General features: G+C 38.4%; 1 protein-coding gene across 2 annotated transcripts in view; it reads right to left on the bottom strand.

The window, feature by feature from the left end:
• The window catches only part of micu1 (mitochondrial calcium uptake 1), a 74995-nt gene that overhangs the window by 30361 nt on the left and 23805 nt on the right, over positions 1-20829 (bottom strand). The window contains exon 6 of one of the 2 annotated variants that reach the window (XM_074675735.1): positions 11976-11987. The exons of the other annotated variant lie outside the window; for it this stretch is intronic. Within the exon in view, the coding sequence (XP_074531836.1) occupies positions 11976-11987 (12 nt within the window). The remainder of the gene's footprint in view (positions 1-11975; positions 11988-20829) is intronic. 2 annotated transcript variants of the gene reach the window in all.

Genomic DNA, 20829 nt, shown 5'->3' with positions numbered 1-20829 from the left:
GTTAAATGATGATGATGTCTACAGACTATATCAGGAGCCATATTTCCCCATAAAATGCACATCACAAGAGTCAGAGAGAAACATTTCGCCCTCTGCTGGAGAAAAGTGGTAATTTTTCCAATTCCAGTTTATAAACAAAGACTGAAATGAAGAATTAAAATTAAAGAAATATATATAATTTGACAAGGAATCCCAAAAATCCTGATACATTGATTTTCGATTTTTTCTCACACCCTACTTGATACAACTTTTATTTACCGGATGATAACAAGAAATTGGCTCAACAAGCAACCTCCATCTATCGCAGAATGGAAGGAGATCATTGGGGAGATTTAGCGTATGAAGCGTTTGACTTCCTCTCTAATGCCACGGCCACACAGGACGGGTATTTGTAAAGACGTGCGTCGAGATTACATACAAACTCAAAGCAAAGACTCGTTTGGACGCAGATTTGCCCCGGATGGCACGTTGGACGTGTTTTGGCGTCAGCCGCCTCTCAAGTTGATAATACTGAACTTTTGACACAAATTTGTGTGAGGCTGTACCGTTACTGCCAAACAGCGATGACATTCCACGACGTCATTGATTTGATGACGTCTGACGCTCCCGCCACCTACTCCTGCTCCAGCCCCGCCAAAAGATGGAGGAGAATGTGTGTCATTCTCCAGAGTTGAGTCGCCCCTTAGCTTGTCAAAATAGTCCAGCGTCCAGCCTCGGGCGTCACAGGTGTGACACCTGTTAAATTCACCAATTCATGCTGGTGTGGCCGCAGCACAAGATATGTCTGACATAAATTTGAAAAATACCGGGAGCTCTGGAAATCAGATGTAAACCTAAAGTGATGGAGATGGTTGTTTCATCATATATAAAAATGTCACTCAGTACTTTGTGTGACTGATTTGAACCCTTTTTCAGTGGGTTTGTTTGATGTTTTTTGTTACAAAAGTACAGGAGGTGAATTAATATGATATTCAGTAAAAGTGTTGTTAAATCTTGCTTGTTAAATCTGTAACGACCCTGCCTGCTTCTTGTATTATTGTGTTTTCTTCTATCGTATTTTTTATTCATGTTTTGTTCCATTAAAAGTAAAAACAAAGTTTACTCAACTGGCACCATTGTCTCTGGATCACCAAAAGAGGAAACCAGTATTTTTGCTGTAGCAGGGACAGAATCTGTAAATCATAAACTCAGTCAGATCAACCAAAAAACGCCCTATTATTAAAAAACGAAAAGCCTTTACGAGTAAAACTGAGTTAGGAGACTGTTAACTGTGGAGAAGTGTGTAGTCCGGTCTGATCTCACTCTCAGTGCAGCAGATGATTGAGCTTACCTGAATCCACTTACCAATCAAGGCCAGACCCAACAGAGCAGGAGAGGAGTGCCAGAAAGACTGATGCCAAAGAGCACTCATGCTTCTTCTTCTTGGGAGAAGGTTTTCCTTTCTCTGCTGTATTTTTCTTTTATTTGTTGCTCTTTATTATAAGAACTATTGATCTGCGCCTCACTGTTTGTTGAAAACGAGCTTGTTGCTTGTTTTAAATTAAGAAAATCAGTTTAGCAGGAGTTTGTTAACAACTTATTTAATTTCACCATCTCCCTCCTTTCTGGGTTTTATTGAACTGTTACTCCCCTCATCCCCTGACTATTTTCAGGAAACTTAACGAAGGCTAAGAGGGTGAAAACTTTTGAAAGGCACTGTATATAATTCAGATGAAGGTTTTACCTGCTAGAGATTCCTATTAGCTAACTTATTTCCCTAGACGGCCGTTGTCTCTGTGTCTTATCAGTTTGAATCATCAGCCCAGAGGACGTAATGCATATGAAATCTGCTGCTGCAGTCACTGAACTACAGTGGAGTCAGTTTTAACCTTCTTAGCGTAATTCTCTGATCTTAATTCCTGCAGCACTCATGTTAACAGCTGACTCCTTACAGCTGATCAGCATCAACCTCCTTCGAGCCTCCGCCTTGAGCCTGCTCATCTGTTCATACATGTCTGCCTGTGTCGGCCAGCTCCTCTGACCCCCGTCCAGATGACGGACTGAGGAAACCAACTAGCCAGTGAGCCGATGCAGAAACGCGGCACTGACAGAGCTGCTGGCAGTCCAACACGCTGCTGTCATGTACACACACACAGTCGGGGTTAAGGGTTCAGTCAGGGCTAATCTCTCCAGTGAACCGGGACATGGAGAAGCCCTGATTGCTGCCCTGGCCAAATTTCAACTAGCCCAATCCTGGAAAACAAACCATGGTCACAGCCGGGGGCTCGCATGCGAAGAGGATAAATTTCTTTCCACTAATTTCACACGACTGGGAAGGAAACACTTTCTAAGAACGCCAGAGAAGAGCCATGTGCTTAAAAATACCACTGCATAGAAATGTCTGACGGATTCACACAAATCCATTTTTTAACCCAACATTTAGAAACGTTTCACCTGCAGAAACGCACTTTTCATCCCGTGACAGTTAGACTTATACATTTCTGACCATTTCTGACCAACTGTTGCTTTTTTGGGTTATTTGTGTCATGGCTGTGCTCATTAAAAGGGGCATATTTCATTCATTTATCAATGTTTAGATCATTACGGTTTGGTACAAGTTGGATTGGTTAAGCCACATCAGTTACGTAGTAGCATGATGGCATAGCAGCGTGACGCAGTTTACCCCGCTAATAAATCCAACGAAGAAAAACGCGACACAGTAAACAAAGAGCAATGATGGGAAACATCCAGCAATTCATCTTCTTTGTGATTGGCTTGTAGCTCTTTGATACAAAGAACGATCAAGTTTTGTTTCAGAGAAGGCTGTGTGTCGCCAGGAGAAATGCAGCAGCCACTGTCACAGGAAGTGAAACAGGACAATGGTTTTATGCTGAAATGCCAAAGTTTTGTTGCGTTTCTGCCTCGCGTTGACACAGAAACGGCGTTTCAGCCAACCTACAACGCAAACAATTGCAAACGACCTTTAGAGTGGAATTTTTCTAAAATGCTACCGACACCAGTGCCATGTTTACAATAAGCTGGGGTTTTCAGCGGAAACGCTGACGTCGTGCTCCACTTCTGCTCTTGGCATTCACCAATACACCAGATGATCGACCCAACTCTACTTCAGTGGAGATCTACCAAAAGCTGCTTCCGGACAAGACAGTTATAGCACCATCTACAGGCCTGGCATGCTTACTACAGCAGCCCCTCAGTGTTTCTGAGTAAGCTCAGCTTTTTTCACAGTGTTTTAGCGTTTTCAGATGAAACGTCGTGTTAACGGGGCCTTTGTCTGGCAAGGGATCTGTCCTGGGATTAGTCAGTAAAAAACGCCTCAAAATGCACAAAATTGGTGGAAACAAGGCTGAAGAAGGTTACCATGTGAGGTATAGACACAGATACTACGAGTAAGGCTTGACATTAACACGCGCTGGTGAATTTCATCTGTTGCGGGTTGAGAAGCGCACGTAGTAAAGAGAAACTGGTCATCGATTTGAGGAGCTGTACGAACGATATTCAAACCTTCCAACATACAAAACTTATCAAAGTTATATGTAAATAGTTCACTCTGAAAATACTGTAAACAAACCGCATCATTCTAGATAAATGAGATTTATAGTCCAGTCTGACTTATTTGTGTCATTTTCCTTGTCATGACAATTTTTTTTACTTTTTTTTTTTTCTACCTTTACTACTTTTATAAAATGCAATAATAAACTTCTCCTATTGTTACTTTGTCTTAATAGACTGCACATTTTGCAAATGTCAATGAAAAAGGGGTCATTGACATTTATAAAAGTTGAAAACTTAAGCATGCCATCGTCGGCTTTCATCATATTAAACATAATCATCCAACAACAGAATTGTGGCTAGTGGAAATGCTAAGTGGCTCGTAACTCTGGGAAACCACTAGCCACAGTAAAAAGCAAAAAAGTTAACGTCAAGCCCTGACTACAAGGACAGGTATCGGGGAAATGACTCATAGGCATTTTTAGCTCTAGATCAAACAAGTGCATGGCACCTTGTTAAAGTCTTTCTCTGGTCAAACTTGACGATCGCTGTCCTGGCCAATCACAGCACAGAACGGCAGGATTAAGAAGGGCTCTAAAGCAAAAAGAAAATTAATACCCAGTGTGCCACCCATCCATTTTCTCCGAGCTGTCTGCCTGTTACCCACACTGCTCCCTCAGCACTTCGTGTGGCCATGCAGTTGGCCTGGGACCTGAATGCAGCACAGACTTGGCCCTCTCTAACTCTACTGTACAGACTGCAGTGCTTTGTAACTGATTAGATCTGTGAGCCAGTCCAACACTGCAGCTGCAGACGCTCCGATAACACGGCGTGGATGATGAAAGCAGCGAGTATAGGAAGTGTAGTTTGTGTTAAAGCTTTAGAATATAACTCTACTGTGACTCCTCTTGATTTTGGCTTACATCATTGTTGTTTCTAAAGCCTCTTCTGACCACAGCAAAGGAGCCACGCCAGAAACCTGCTGCAGAGGATGAAAGGCTCCAGCTGCAAAGACAGGAAATCTGCCCCTTCTCTCTTTCCATACATTGATGCATGTCTGAGTGATGTCTGTCCGGGTCCCTGAAGACCTGGAGCTCTCCAGCACCAGCAGGGGATTTCAAAAGGGGAAAGAGACTTATACAGTGTGACAGACAGACAGACGATGCTGAGTGTGTGCAGAGAGGGGGGGAGGGCGTCCAGACAAATGCATTAAAAATGGATCAGTACCTTCATGCCGCTCTGTGTGATGTGGTAGCCCTGGGGTTACTGTCACTTTGGCAGGTACAAAGAAGACGTGAGTTTCAGGGGGAAGAGAATCGAGAATGACCAGCTTTGGGGAAAAGTCGAGGAAGGACTGAGCCTGACATTTCTGAATGGTGGCTGGAAGCTCATACAATGTGAAGGTGAGCCTGGCTTAAGCTGTGACACACACAGCTCTGGGACGGGCTCTATGTGGGACACAAAGGAAACCTCAAACATGGCTGATCGAACATAATACACTTCCTGTGACACTCCCAAACACACAGAGCAATTTATAAGACGTTTCCACCTTTTAGAGTGTTAAAACTATAGGCTGTAAAAAAAAGGACATCATCCTGCTTGGCACGAAGTGAGGTCACCACAAAAACTGCTCCCCCTGGTGGCTGGCTGCAGTATAGGTCAAAAAATCCATCTCCCCAGTCATTCCAGATGGGCTGTGGTCCAACTTTAAAAAATTTATACACCTGGTAGAAATGTTTCTCACGTCTGATTGTTGTGTTGATTTGAAGATATCATTTGGCTGTCTTGTATTCAAGTCCTCTTTTTTCTGAGAAGTTTTGTTTTCATTATGTGATTATAAAAATGAGGCTTTAAGTAACGTTTAATGATGATTGTCAGCTGCCATTCTCGTGTATTCTTTTCGGGGTTTGTAAAATATTTCAGGAAGGAGAGCCGAGAAGAGATTAGACTCAAAGAAAAAAAATATTTTTAATTTTGTCGCCTACTCAGTTTCTCTCACTGAGCAAACTCTGACTGCCAATATCGGCGCCTGTGACAGGGTATTTTGGCTTCAAAACTGTCCAATGGTAATTGTTGCAGCAGTTATCTTAAAAAAGTCATCTGATTACCAATTACTCCTTTAAAAAGTAACTTAGTAACTTTGCTGTTTACTCAATTTTAAAAGTTAGATTACAAGTTACTTTATTAGTTACTTTCAGCAGCTGCCGACAACACCTGCTGCTGCATGATTTGGCAAAATTGTGATGAAATGAATAATAATATAAGTCTACATGTCTTGTTTTAAAGGAACATGCAGAGATTGTTGGTAGCTGTGAAATGTTTTTCTTTACAATTAAAAACAAAAATATTCATTATATAGATTTTGAATTTCAGAATATGACTTCAGACTTTTTTTTTTTTTTTTTGGGGGGGGGGGGGGGGGGGGGGGGCACTACAGCACTGTTCAGTTAAACTTTGGTTTTATTTTTGAAACACTTTGTTTTAGTCTACTTTGGTATTTATCAGTTTATTTTTTTTGTTAAAGCTGTAGTCTGTTGATCCTGTGTTTGAAATACAATAAGCAAAAATAAATGTTGCTGGAGGGTGGGCTCACATAACCCTCAGTACCCTGCTCGGGGCACCCCAGTTTAGAAAGTCTGGGCACGCCCCTGCTTGTCACCAGGTGCCTCTTGTGGCCTATGTTACTTTGCTCTGCTCCTTAATGGATGGATTTGTAATAAACAGAGGGTTCAACTCATGGAATAGAGGGAGTTACAGTGAAAGACAGGACTCACCTTTCCTCCAGGTAAAAGTCAAACAACTTCTCAAGTGTTCATGTCAACAATGCGCTGATCTCTCTCGAAATGTTTCAGCAAAAAATCTTAAGCAAACTGCGAGCACAGAGTGAACAACGAACCTTAATACTGTCATCTTTAGCTGACACAAACTGACACAAACAGTGACTGTGTTTCCAGCTAGAAAACGCACATCTCTCCTCTTCCCCCTCTGTTCTTTACATTTGTATCACTGGCTGCTATCACAGGAGTTGTCTACATACTCAAAATGTGAGGAATACGCGACTCCCGTCACTCCCTGAGACGCAATATATACTTAAGGGGTGGGAGAAAAAAAATAATCATACGATAGATTGGGATTATTTGTTTAACATTGTCAAATCAGGATTCTCTGTCAAAAAATCTTCCTCTTTTTTTCTAATTTAAATCCCTCATTCAGTCTTTGTTTATAAACTCGATGAAAAAAAGTTCCCACTTTTCTCCAGTAGGGGGAAAATGTTTCTCTCTGACTCACAGGATGTGCATTTTATGGGTAAATATGGCTCTTGTTATAGTCTGTAGACATTATCATCATTAACTTTTTCACATGGTCTGGTGTCAAAAACCAGACTCAAAATTGCAAAAATTGTAAATATTGAAGACAATAGTATATTGTCCCAGCCCTAATATATTTTCTTCCAAGAAAAATGAAAAAAGTTAGTAAAGTACAATGACTTGGATGAGTAACTTTAATCTGATTACTAGTTTGGAAATACTAAGGCGTTAGATCACTCGTTGCAGAAAAAAGTGGTCAAATTAGAGTAACGTATGAACGATATCACTGCTTATTTAGGTGTTAAACCTTAAGATGAACAAATAGGAAATGTGTCGGATTTTAGTCACGGCTTTTCACATACAAAATTAAAACCTGTTAATTTTTCCTATTTGAAATTCATTTTGAAAATCAAGCTGCCAACCATCAAGATAATGAAATACCTTGTGTTGCTCCATGACACACACACACACACCCAATGATATAACTCATTTTTAACACGACGACATGTGGAAAATTCACAGAAATGAATGCCATAACCCTCCTCCACCCTCAGAGCTCTCAGGATTGGTTTTACTCCTGCCCACCTCCAGACAAAGGTGTGCAGAGAACAGTAACCCATTAGCTCCTACTCCAACTCTCAGAGGTAACTGCAGAGCAGGTGCACTGTTAATAACTCATAATTATTGTGGGAGCAAATCAGAATAATGCACCCTGATGTGGAACGCTTCATAAACAAATCTGGGACACTGAGGAAAAGCATCTGTCTCACAAAAAGAGAGGAGGATTCGAGTTATCTGACCAGGTGTTTCGACAAGCCAACCTCGATTACTGCGGAGAAGGATAAGAGGTAGAAAAGGAAAGAGGAGAAGGAAATGAGTGTGGCTAGGTAAGCTTTTAGAGTCAGACAGTGAGAAATGATAGAGAAACAGAGCTGACAGTCCGAACAGCAGCCGCTGGGAGCGTCCTGTGAAATCAGAAAGAGGGAACATGACAACAGTTGGTGTGACAAGAGACCCCCTCTGCTCTCCCTCTGAGTGACAGGTGTCCACACTCAGTCAACACCTTGGTCACTGCGGCTTTACATACAGACAGAGCCGCAGCATGTGGGAACAGTTGGGATACATTTCATGTGTTCAATTAAAAAAAAAATAAAAACAGGGCCTGCCTTCGATGTCTCTAAACCATGCTCTACAGAAATCATGCAGACAACCCAGAGGATGGATTTGTGCAGGTTATAAATCAAGCACATCAATACAGCCTTGATGTTAGCTAACAGAGCCATTTCCCAGGTCCAAACCCCACCCCACCCTGTGATGCCACCATGCGCAGAGAGGAGGCGCCACCACCAGCTACTTTCTCTGTGAGACACAGGCAACAGAGCAGGGCATGCTGGGGGAAAAGGCTAGAGTGCCAAAGCATGTGGAAAGCTAGAGCTGACACTTCTGAGAAGAGATGACAGGAGGAGGAGAGAAGGTGTTTTTTTAAAGCAGGACAGCGGGAGTGCAGGGGAACAGCGCTACGGCTATGATTTGGCACAGATCAAAACCAGATCCTTGTGAATGACTCGTTTTAGCTGCTCTTTGCATCTCAGCTTTGCAAGACCGTACGCCCTCCTTAAAATTTGACTGTAAATGCATGTGAACTTGACTTTGGGGCACTGAGTGGTGAGTAAATTATGTAGCAGCGCTGCAGTGCTTAATAAGCCCTGTAAAGTCCTGACTCTCAATAATTCAGCAGGGCAGGCGTAACGCACAGCTGTCTCCTGAGCTGTAGAAAAGGACCCTGGGAGGTCACTAACACAATATCCCACAACAATACCCAGTTTGAGTTTGCCAATTTGATCCGCGCACACACGATAGGGTGTATGCCTACTCCTGTTCCTGACACACCCTGGTATTATTAGATCGACAGGTTGTAACCTGGCCTTTGCAAAGCTCGACTTATCTTCACATCATCCTGACTGACAGAAGCATTCAAACCTGCTTAAAGGCCAAATCATTTAGGAGATAAAACCTGTAGGTCAGGGCTCATTTATCTGCACTGACTGACATAAATGTGTACATCAGGGCTCGTATTCACAAAGCTTCTCAGAGAGCTCCTAACTTAGCTTAAAAACTTGGCTCAAGGAATCAACGTTTTTCCATAATCGATGCACTGTGCTGCGTCATAACTGTTCTACTTTCTCTTCAGTTTATTTGTCTTCTTCATTTTTGTCAGATTATTTAGCAGTTGGCAGCTATCTGAAGGTGCATTACTGCCACCTACTGGACTGGAGTGTAGATCACCTGGGCTGTGAGGCTGTATGCGTCACATGTAAACAGATTGGCGTGGCAGGTGAGGGCAACAAGTAAACACGCGAATAACGGCAGAACTGAAGAAGCTGTTTGTCCGAAAATGCCAGAGTTTGGGAGAATTTTGTCTTTTTATTAAATCGTCACCCCGTTTGAAAACCAAGGAGTTCATTTAACCAACTTTAGCATTAGCATTAGCTGCTACAGATAGCGGTAGGGCAGAGGGGCTGATCTGTTTGACCTGCAGGTGAAAAGATTGAGAATTCATTTTTATGTATTTGCCTTTTTGGGCTACCAAGTTCTTAATCTGATGACATTATAATATATTTTCTGTTATTTTTTAAATGACAATACATTCATATCACTTTAATACTTTATAAATGTAGCATCTGGTCAGTTTATTTATGTTCAAATATGCTGTTTCTTTGTATTTAAGCAAACAATAGTCATCAACTAAAATAACAACTCATGTTTAGTTTTGCGAATTTTACGATTATGTTCTCATCCTTTTTTTTCCCGTTTAATTGATAAATCATGACTAAAATTGTCAGTAATTAATTAATTGAAAATATAATTGTCAGAGTAATCGATGAATCGAAAATATGATCGTCAGAGTAATCGATTAATTGAAAATATAATCGTCAGAGTAATCGCTTAATAGAAAAAAAAAATCGTCAGAGTAATCAATTAATAGAAAAAAAAAATCGTCAGAGTAATCAATTAATTGAAAATATAATCGTCAGAGTAATGGATTAATAGAAAAATATAATCGTCAGAGTAATCGATTTATTGAAAATATAATCGTCAGAGTAATGGATTAATAGAAAAATATAATCGTCAGAGTAATCGATTAATTGAAAATATAATCATCAGAGTAATCGATTAATCAAAAATATAATCATCAGAGTAATCGATTAATCGAAAATATAATCGTCAGTGTAATCAATTAATCAAAAATATAATCGTCAGAGTAATCGATTAATCGAAAAAATATAATTGTCAGAGTAATCGATTAATCGAAAATATAATCGTCAGAGTAATCAATCAATCGAAAAATATAATCGTCAGAGTAATCGATCAATCGAAAAATATAATCGTCAGAGTAATCGATTAATAGAAAAATATAATCGTCAGAATAATCGATTAATTGAAAATATAATTGTTTGAGTAATCGATTAATCATAAATATAAAGGTCAGTAATTGATTAATTGTTAATATGATCGTCAGTTATCGATTAATTGAAAATATTATTGTCAGAGTAATCGATTAATCAAAAATATGATCTTCAGAATAATTGATTAATCAAAAATATGACCGTCAGAGTAATCAATTCATCAAAAATATAATTGTCAGAGTAATCGATTACTAAAATAATCGTCACTAGATAAACGGCCGTCTCAGGTGGGAGAAACTTTGTTTAGCGTGTTGAGAAAGTCTGACATCAGTATGAGGCTTCACCACTCCTAAAGTCCTCATCCCTCCTCCTAACAGCTTTCACCTTAGTATCTCTCTGAAGGCTTAAGACGCTTTGTGCATAACTTTTATTTTACCAAGAAAAATCTCAGAATCTGAAGAATTGCAAGATTTTTCCCAGAATGACGTCACTTAAAACTACCTTTAGCCTCAGGATGCTTTGTGAATACAAGCCCATATTTTTTTAATCCTAAAAACTTTCCCCTCAGCCTTCTGGCGAAACATTTTGAAGAACAATAAATGCTAAAAATACTAACCTCATTCACATTTGTGTGACTTAGTGACTGAAATTAACAAATAAGGTATCAAAGGCGTTCACCAAACTTGTTAATTTCCAGATTAGGACGTGATTTTTTAAGATATTAAGCTCACTTAACACAGCCAATGACAGAAGCTTAACTCTTTTCATCCATCGTTAAACTTTTTTTAATGATGGTTGATAAAAGTAGAAGTAAAATACTTAGAAAAGTATCAGATTACTCTCATGGTTTGTGTCCACATGTTTGGTTTGTCAGCGAGTGGTCGTCGCTTTTTTCACGCTTCCCTCAAAAAAGAGTATGTGGAGACGCTTCTCCCATCTTTTTATGATTAAGAGTCGTACGATATGTCTGACAGAGGTGCAGATTGGCCCGATAGCTCTTATGCTTCTTGGAACGATTGTATTTCCAGATTGTTTTATCAAGCTGAATTTTTCAAGCACCCAAGCACTTCTCTCTCTGTCAGACCGTGAAACGACGACAAGGACATTATTAAACTCATCCACACAAACAATGAGAGGCGCACAACCTCACATAATACTTTTCTGACAGAAGGAAACTCCCTGTGGACACAGACCCCTGGGTTATCTGCAGTTTAATGTTCTTTTGTGCTGTGTTAAACCCGCCTGTCAGAGGCCTGTGTGTTCAGAGACCGTGACACAAAAGGCTTCATGAAAAAAACAGAGGCATTGTGGAGTTTCGCTTCCTTCAAAATACAGTTTGACCCTCTTTTTCAGCTGGGAACAACACCTACAGCACTGATACCCTGCAAGAGAAAAGCTACGTGGTTTACTACCAGGATTTTGATGTCTCATTAGAAAATTCACACTTTAATGCACATTTTGGACGGTGTCCTATCGCCAGTCGTAAACTTAATGGAGGCCATGACTCTGGTTTCCAACTTGCTGAAGCTGAGATGTATTAAATACAGTGAAAGCACTTATTGAGCTGTTCCCCTGGACTAACAGCAGTGAAAAGCTGAGCCCTTCATATCAATACAGAGAAGAGTGAGAGTTGTAGAGAGATAGAAAACATAAGAAAGGCATCAGAGGAAGAAGAGGACGAAGTATAAATGGGAAGAAGGGAGCAGGTAGAGACTACTTAGTGCATTTTTTCATTCAGGTGCACACATGCTGCTCGGCACACACCCCATACCTGCCAGAAGTCCTGCAGAGAAGGAGGGGCGGAACGGGAAGATGAGGACGGAGGGAGACAGAGGAGGAGGAGGAGGGGGGTGGGGAGTGTGTGGGTGGAGAATGGGGATCAGTAGATGGAGGAATGATTGGGGGGAGGAGACAGAGAAAAATTAGGGATTGTTTTTTTTTTTTTTGTTTGGAGGTGGGTCGTTGAGGATGACGGTTATTCACCAGGAAGGGAGGAGAGAAAAAATGGAGGGATTACTTGTTATGAGAATGAGAGAAGACCGCTGACGAGAGCACCACAGAACAATCAACAGTAAACAATGGCAACATCAGGTCACATCAATGTAAGATTACAGCAGCTTGAAAGCCCACGTGATCAGAGGAGGAGAAGAAGCATGGAGAGGCAAATCAGGAGCCGAGAAAAGAGGAAGTGAAACCAACACAGGAAACCCCGAATGAATGAACGGAGCTGCTCTAAACTAAAAATATCTGATCTGAAATTCACTGACATGCCACACAGATCATAGCGTCTAGTCTTTTTTAACCTGAGTTTATACGCGAATAGATATGAAATTGGTCACTGGATCTGGATTTCTCTGGGCGTTAATATACAGAAATTAGAGCTGTTTAGTAACATGTTATTGACTCAAGTGGGCCATCTAGTGTCTCGAAGCGGTTACAGCAATATACTAAGTTGTTTGGAACCTTGCTGTTTTTATAAGGTCAGCCACGAGCCTGCACGTAACTTTTCTTTCATTTGCCTGTGAGTATTTGGACATTTGGAGTTCTACATATTTTTTACAGAGAGTAACATCATCTGCAACTTGTTCAGAAAGCAGCTGCCCATCTCCTTACTGGAAAACACAAACAGGACCACATTTCACCTGTTTCAGCTTCACAGCACTGGCTCCCAGTTGCTCTTAGAATAGATTTTAAAATTTTATTGTTTGTTTTTAAAGCTCTTAATGAAAACCTGCCTTTACATATCCGCTCTGCAGGGTTAATTGAGGTTTTTAAATCTTCCCTCATGACTCAGCTTTTCTCCCCGGATTTTAATCAAGGTTTGAATGGTCATCCGGCATAATTTTCATTTAATTTTTATGTTTTTTATTCTATTTTATATTTCCTTCAGTTTTATATTTTTCTTTATCTTAGTATTGTATCCTGTTATTTTTATGGCTTTTTATCTATACAGCCTCTATTGTTTTAAATGTGCTCTATAAATAAAGTTTGAAGTTTGAAGTTTGAGTTGAGTAACTGTGATATGTTTCTACGATAAAAGTTGAAACTCTATTCTAAAGCCAAAGTTATACCAATGTATGCTAACCGCAAGCATATTAATCCAAATTCCCATATACTTTAGCATTAAGCTAGCACTGTTTTGTTAATATTTTTTTGGTTAATAAGGAGATTTATACCATAAATCTGAGGTGAGTGAGTAATGAACATTTCTTTGTGAGTTCAGTCCGTCAGTAAAACTTCAAGCTGAAAATCCTGAATCACAGTTTTCTTGGGAAATGTTATCTAACTGCTAAGCTAAGATAGCTGCAGCTGATTAATTGATGTAAGGTCTGGCAGGTCTGGCATAAAGTAAAGAATTGAATCGAATTGTTAAGCACAAAGGCTAATGGTATTGATGGATTGAAGCATTTCTTATTGATTCTTTTTGATGAATCCCACCCTTCATGCAGACTGCACTGATGTGTGAGACTTTTCATGATTCCTTGTGAGACGTTTAAAGATCAATTCAAGTCAGTGAGGGAAGAATTTCATAATAATATTTCTTTAAACAGCAGTTTACGCTAATTGTCTTTAAATTCTGTATCAGGGTGTTGAGCCTTTGTATCATGAGACATTGCGGCAGTAGGTGAAAATATTTGCAGTTGAGGATGCACATGCAATGGTTTATTTGTTTATTTATTATTATAGTTATTATTATTTTAATATTTAATATTAATATTTTAATTAGTTTATTATTATTATTATTATTATTATTATTATTATTATTATTATTATTATTATTTATTTAATCATTCATTTTATAATAATAATAATTATTATTATTATTATTATCATTATTATTACTATCATTATCATTATTATCACCTTATTTTATTAACCATGTTCTTTTTAGTGATGATTTTGTTCTTGTTTTGGTATTCATATTTTTTTTTCCTGCACTTTGTAGCTGTACTCTGTGAAAGCTGGTAAACTATATGACCTCAACCTACTTCACGTTATTTTCTGAATGATTTTGTTTGTGCATATTTTTGTCATTTCTACATGATGTTGAGGAAATGTCTCATAAATAAACAAACACGGTGAATATATAATTTGTTATATTACAGATATATATGGCATGTTTTGTTTGCATACACACTGAGCCTGGAACACGTTAGTCGTAGCAGCAGGGGGGAGGAAATGGTGAGAGGTGTACAACACAAACCCATTTTAGACTCTTCGTGGCAGCCAAAATATCTGTATGTAACAAATCTCTCAGCAGGGTTTGCTATTTCTAAATAAAACCACGTGAGGTGTGACACAGAGCGCTTTAAAGAACACTCATGTCATTCTCACACAATACTGCTCACCCCTCTGCTGCTGACCTTCATGGTATTTTACTGCCCAACCCCCAGCTGAAGCAGTCCCTTTGTGCTCCACCACACCCTCCATCAGCTTCAAGATTTACACTCTGCACATGCTGCGCCACTACGCTCGCCGTGTCCATTTCATCAAAGTCGACATCTATGCCATGAAGTTTTAAGTTTCATGTGAACTACGTTTCATGGCTTCTTGGAAAGGAGGAGGAAGCAATAACGGTTTATTCCTCTAGCTGGGGGCATTAGCCCGATGAGAAGAGGAGAGGGCATGTGTTTCCTGGTACAAATAAAGAAGAAATAAAAAGGTTGGGCAGAGCCACAGAGCGAGGGGAGGTTGCTCGGGCTGTAGCATGAAACTCTCAGGAGATAAATAAAGCTAAATATAGCATGAGGGAAATTATGTGTGAGCAAAGTTTCAGATGTGATTAATACCAAGCTCTTTGAGTTGAGATGCCTCTGAAGTAGAAATGAACCACACTTGTGTTCATCCTGTCAGACGACAAAAGCTTTAAGCTGCTTTTTCACTCTGGAGATACTCACTGCGTTTCCACCCCAGGGACCAGGACCTCAACAAAATCCCTGGGTGTGATTTAACCCCAAAAGGACAGAGCTCTGAGGGTGCAGCTCTCCCATTGTCAAAGGGCTTAAGAGGTGGATCTTGCAGAGCTGAACACTTCTTATTTGCTATGTGATTTTCTGAAGTTAGCTTCATGTGTTTCTGGAGGAAACAGGAATTAACATCGAACAACTTTCAGCCATGACTTCTTTTTCCACTCAGTGTGTATGTCTGCAACATGACGGTTGTTATTTTTCGCTTTTTTACATCTCATAGACAAGCAGCCAATCATCTATTTTGAGCATTTCCCTTCCACAGAGGCTTTGCTGAACCTATTTTGTAAGATTTACTTACACTTCTTCTGCTCTTAGGTTTGCCAGAGCAACACATCGTCATACAGGTTTATAAAAAGTAAAAGTACAAACTCAGTCAGGTCTATCACTGGAGCAAAATAAAGCTTGTAAAACGATCGTTTGTTGAGCAGAAGTCTGATCGATCATTTCTAATCTATTCAGTTAATCTGCAGATTTAAACTAGATTAGATCAAATCAACTTGATTGGCTTTTTAACAAAGCGTTGGGTAGATTTCACCTGTAGAGATAGTTAATCATTCTCAGATTAATAGAAACTAGGGCTGTGCATCCTCCCTGCTTATGTCTTACACAGAAACCTGCTGATATGTGATTAGTTGATACTACCAATTAAACGAAAACCAGAACACGTCTGACTCTGAAAATCCAGACCCCAGCGTACATGTTCAACATTTCGATGTAGAATCTATAAATAGAGATCACGCTCCAGGTACATGGACTGTTTGTCAATCAGGGAACCAAACACTGGCTGAAAACCCAGTCGCTGCATGTTCCCCAGATTGAGGACGTACAAACTGCTGTTTTGTGAATAATTTATTTGTGTGTTCAAATACTCGTGATTCTCTGAAAGTTTTTATAGGCTTTTTGTTGCATCAATGTATAACCAGGAGAATGTATTTAGTTAATTCAACAAAAGGTAGTTTTGGTGCAAATGAGACTTTCACCCCTCCTGAGTTGCAGAAGGAATTAAAAACAGGAAGTTCTAACCATGAATTCAGCCCGACAGCCTTTGTGTCAAGGGTCTGCAACCTTTACTTTCATAGGAGCAATTTTTTCTACACTCAATTATTGTTTTTCTGGAGCCAAAAAAATCTACAATAAAAAGGAAACAGATCTATACATAGTTAAAATCTAGTAAATAATTATCTTAACAAGAAAGGTTTTTGAAATAATGAAATTGTACATGTGATATCTGGGTTTTTAATTTGTTAATATATTTGCAAAAACATTTTTTTTTAAAAAAGAGAAATTGCAAAAAATGTGCATTTTAATTGATTTATTTTTTTTAAAAGAAGAATAAATATTTTTTTGCAATTTTTTCTTTTTTTAAACTTTTTTTATTTTATTTTTTTTAATTGAAAACAATGTTAAAAATTTGGAATATTTGGGAAATTTTAATTTAGGGAGTTAATAAATACACATTAATTTAAAAAAATAGAACTTTAAATATTTTACAGAAATAAGCAAAAAATTAAAATGATTGTAATTTAATAAATTTGCTTAAGTTTCTAATTTTTGAAAGAATACTTGAATCTGAATGAAGTTAAAATGAAAAAAAAAAAGGAAAAATTTGGGAAATTTTGAAGGGAGTTAATAAATACACATTAATTAAAAATAGAAATTTAGTTGTTGTTGTTTTTTTTTACAGAAATTCAGTTTTTTTGCAAAAATTCAAAAGAATTAGAATTTAATAAATTTGCAAAAATTTCTTATTTTTTAAAGAATATTCAATCTGATAATATATATTGATAATATCGCTCAACTCATCATTTTTGCTCTTTGCTTATGTCTAGCCAAATATCAAACATGTATATAAAGCCAGCATTTGTCAGTTAAATGAATCCATCCACACAGAAATAAAATCTGTATTTTCTTCCAGATTAGTCTTTTTGTAGATGTAGTTATCTTCCCAGGGCTGTAAAACTTGAGGTTAGCCACAGGTGCATGGAAAGTTGGTGGGCTGTTGATGTTGTAGGAGGTGAAGTAGAGCGGTGGCAGGCTTTATTGACAGATGGGATGAAGGTTTAGTTCAACTAAATGTTAACACAGGATTTTATTAAGTGTCAGTAATCATCAATACCCTCTGTAAGAAAAATAACAATTCTTTATTTTAATGATTTTTTAAAGCTACAAGGAGCCACTGCAAAGGAGTCAAAGAGCCGCAGGTTGCAGACCCCTGCTCGATGTGTTTCATCTGGCTACAGCGTGGAGACGGGTACAGAGCCGGGGGGCTGATGGTTTCTGTAATGAGGTTAGAAACTACAATCACCGCCTAACTGATGATTAGCTTATACTAAATGAATAAATGAATGAGGCTGGTTGGCCACTGGGTGTGAGGGATGTTCCCTGGGATCAGCGTGAGGGCAGTAATGGTCACAAATCGATATCATGGAAAGCAGTAATGAGAATAATGATGTTGGTGATTTGTATTGATGGTTTCTATTTTCCTGACTGGGAAAAGGGAAATGTTTCGCCCAGAGAGCGGCTCGGTGCCAACGTGGGGCTCGCCTGTACAAAGATCACCTGCTGCTATTGTCTTGAAACAGGTCATTACTCAGTGGCAGGTCTGTTCTGTTCACATTCGAGTCAATGATTAAGCGCGGAGCTGCTTTGTGACACAGATTAAGCTGATTTACCTAACTGAGTAATTTAAGACAGATGGCAGGTAGTTTGAGTTTCCTTCATAGGTTGAAAACAATTTCTTAACCCTTTGAAATATTTGTTTGAGGCTTTGTTAACTCTGATTGGAAGTTAGTAAGAGTTAAAAAGTTTGGTAGCAGAAAGCAAAGCAGAGTGAGAGCAAAGGAAAGCATCGTTTACAGGATATGGTCAGTGAACACATCATGATTTCATTTGCATTTAACACATGAGAGACGACATTTTCACAACAATCACAGTGAATCCCAGTGAGTCATTTCTGTTATAAAACCTGCACCTGTAATGGAGTTATCTCAGTGTGACAGCAGTGTGTGAACAGTAACAGAAATAACATGAAAACATCAATAATTCAAACCCAGATGTGAAGCAGAGTGAATACTTTCTGTAGCTGTTTCCTTATCTCCTCAACTGTCTCCCTCTCGTCATTTCTGCATCATCTTTCAAGAAGCTGTGACCCCGATGTCCCTGTGAGTGTAAATCCTGATGACATTGAGTCATCACCTTGATTTATACATCTCTCAGCTCTATTCGTCCAATTCTTCAGTGTCATTTCAGCGAGGGAGATAAAATGATTGTTGCAGTGCTTCTCTTTATTTTCCCCTTTACGTGTCATTTCACAGGAGAATTTCATTTTATCATTACGAATATATAATCAAATTCAAAGGAATGGGGTTCAACAAAACAAACATAAAAGCTACTGCCAAGCATTAAAGAAGTACACAATGTAAAGCTGAGTAATGTTTCATTAATGCTCATGTCTTTTAGACTGTATCTCAGACTCTTATTTTCATTTAATTTCATTAAACACTTCATACACTTCCGCTCTGAATTAAGGGCATACTTCAACTCTCAAGAACCAAAGTATTAATTAATTTGCATATTTAAAATCTAAAGCTGTATTAGATAAAAACCTCTCTGTGTTAAAGGGTCCTGCTGCCTCCTCATACAGTGCAGAGGTTATTTACTTATTGAATTAAGGTGTAACAGACTCTTTTAAAAGAACTTGACAAAAAAATAGATATGTTCTTCTCTTAACTACTTTCTTCTTGGCTTTAAGATTATTTTAATGAAATTTAAGGCCCAACACGGACTTGAAACTCACTATATTTCTGAGCTTTTAACCCAAAATTTGTAACCCCACGCAATCTGAGATCCTCTGCACTGCAAAAAAATGATATCTTATAAAGTTTTAAGTAAAAATTGTCATATTATACAAATTCATTATACAAATTCACCTGTCCACTCCTGGAAAATGTCTTGTTTCACGTTTTTTTAAAGGCAAAAATGAGGTCTGAATTGCCGTTAAAAGTTAAAAAAAATCTACCATTAGGATAAGAAAATTTTGCTCGAAAATTTGCTTGAAACTAGAATACTGATTTAATACAACTCACTCTTCTCTTGTTCCATTGGAATTTTTTTTTTAACTTGTAACGGCAATTCAGACCTCATTTTTGTCTTTGATAACTTGAAATTAGGGATGGGTACCGAATTAGGTACTTATATAGGTACCGACCGAATTCTATCAAAAGTACCGTGTACCGGTTCACGTAAAATCAAAAGGTACCATGTTCAGGTACCTAAATGCATACTTGTGACTGTGAGGGAGTGGAGGGGTAGCCAATTTTCCATGCTGGACATGAACACAGCATTGCAAGGTGATTTAATGAAGAACAAATATGTGTAGTCAAAAAAAAAGTATTTTATTACTAAACAAATTGGTATTTTTTACCACAGAAACACAAAAAAGTACCGAAAATTGGTACCGCTGAGTACCGGTACCGACTGCCAGGTACCTGGCATCGGTACCGGGCATCGGTACCGTATCGTTTCAGATGTGAAAGATACCCATCCCTACTTGAAATAAGACATTTTCTGGACTGGTCAGGAGAATGTGGCTCAGATTAAGTCTAGAAAGACATTTTCTACTCAAAACAAAACAAAAACACTTGATAAGATTTCAGTTTTTTGCAGTGTGGCAGTGCTCTACTGGCTGATCCAGATTCAAGACTAAGACACAATCAGTCCCTTGTTTTATTTTACTACTGAAGACTTATTTTTATAAAAATGCTTTTATTTTGTGATTTTACCTTGATTGTTATCTTAATTTTATTGGTTTTGTGTCTATTGATTTATTTTATTGCTTGGCTGCTTCTCTGTTTTTATCTGTTTTTACTGTTTGTTGTGAAGCACTTTGTTACTTCTATTGAAATGTGCTGTATAAATAAAGTATTTAATTATTATTAATATTATTATTAATATTATTATTAATATTATTATTATCATTATAGCCCTGTGATTGGCTGGCGACCAGTCCAGGGTGTACCCCGCCTTTCACCCAATGATAGCTGGGATTGGCTCCAGCCACCTGCAACCCTGAACAGGATAAGCAGTTCAGAAAATGAATAAATTATTCTTATTGTCATTGTTATCGTTGTTGTTTTTTTCTATTATGATTATTATTATTATTATTATTATTATTATTATTATTATTATTATTATTATATATTATTATCACGAAAAACCTTGATCCAACAGCTGAGCTGATTCAGTGGACTGCAGAGTGACAGGGATATTGTTTCAGACTAAAAGTCAATGTTCCTAAACTACCAATTCCAGGATTTTACAGCATACAAGTTTTCTTTTCCTTTTCTTAACTACTGTACTGTTTTGTATTGTATTATATTTTTTGTACCATTGTATAGAGGGATTATCAGTCTACATCATCATAGATGCACACGCATTTTGACCACAGAAGCAACGTTTAGCTCCATTCATTCAGAAGAGTCAGCGTTTTTTAAACACTAAATTCAACCTGTTATCAGCATCAAAATGTACAGTTGTTCTGTGGTTAATTGTCAGGAAGGATGCTATCACTTTTTTACGGTTACAGAGCAACCAGTGTTTTGGAGTTAATAGCGACCATGCTAACTGGTGACTCACAGCTGAAGGTATCAAGAGTCA

This window comes from Halichoeres trimaculatus, unplaced genomic scaffold, assembly GCF_033239565.1.
Source record: "Halichoeres trimaculatus isolate MK-OKI-2021-1 unplaced genomic scaffold, fHalTri1.1 fHalTri1_scaffold_8, whole genome shotgun sequence".
NCBI lineage: Eukaryota > Metazoa > Chordata > Actinopteri > Labriformes > Labridae > Halichoeres > Halichoeres trimaculatus.
This window is presented reverse-complemented; position numbering and strand designations above follow the sequence as displayed.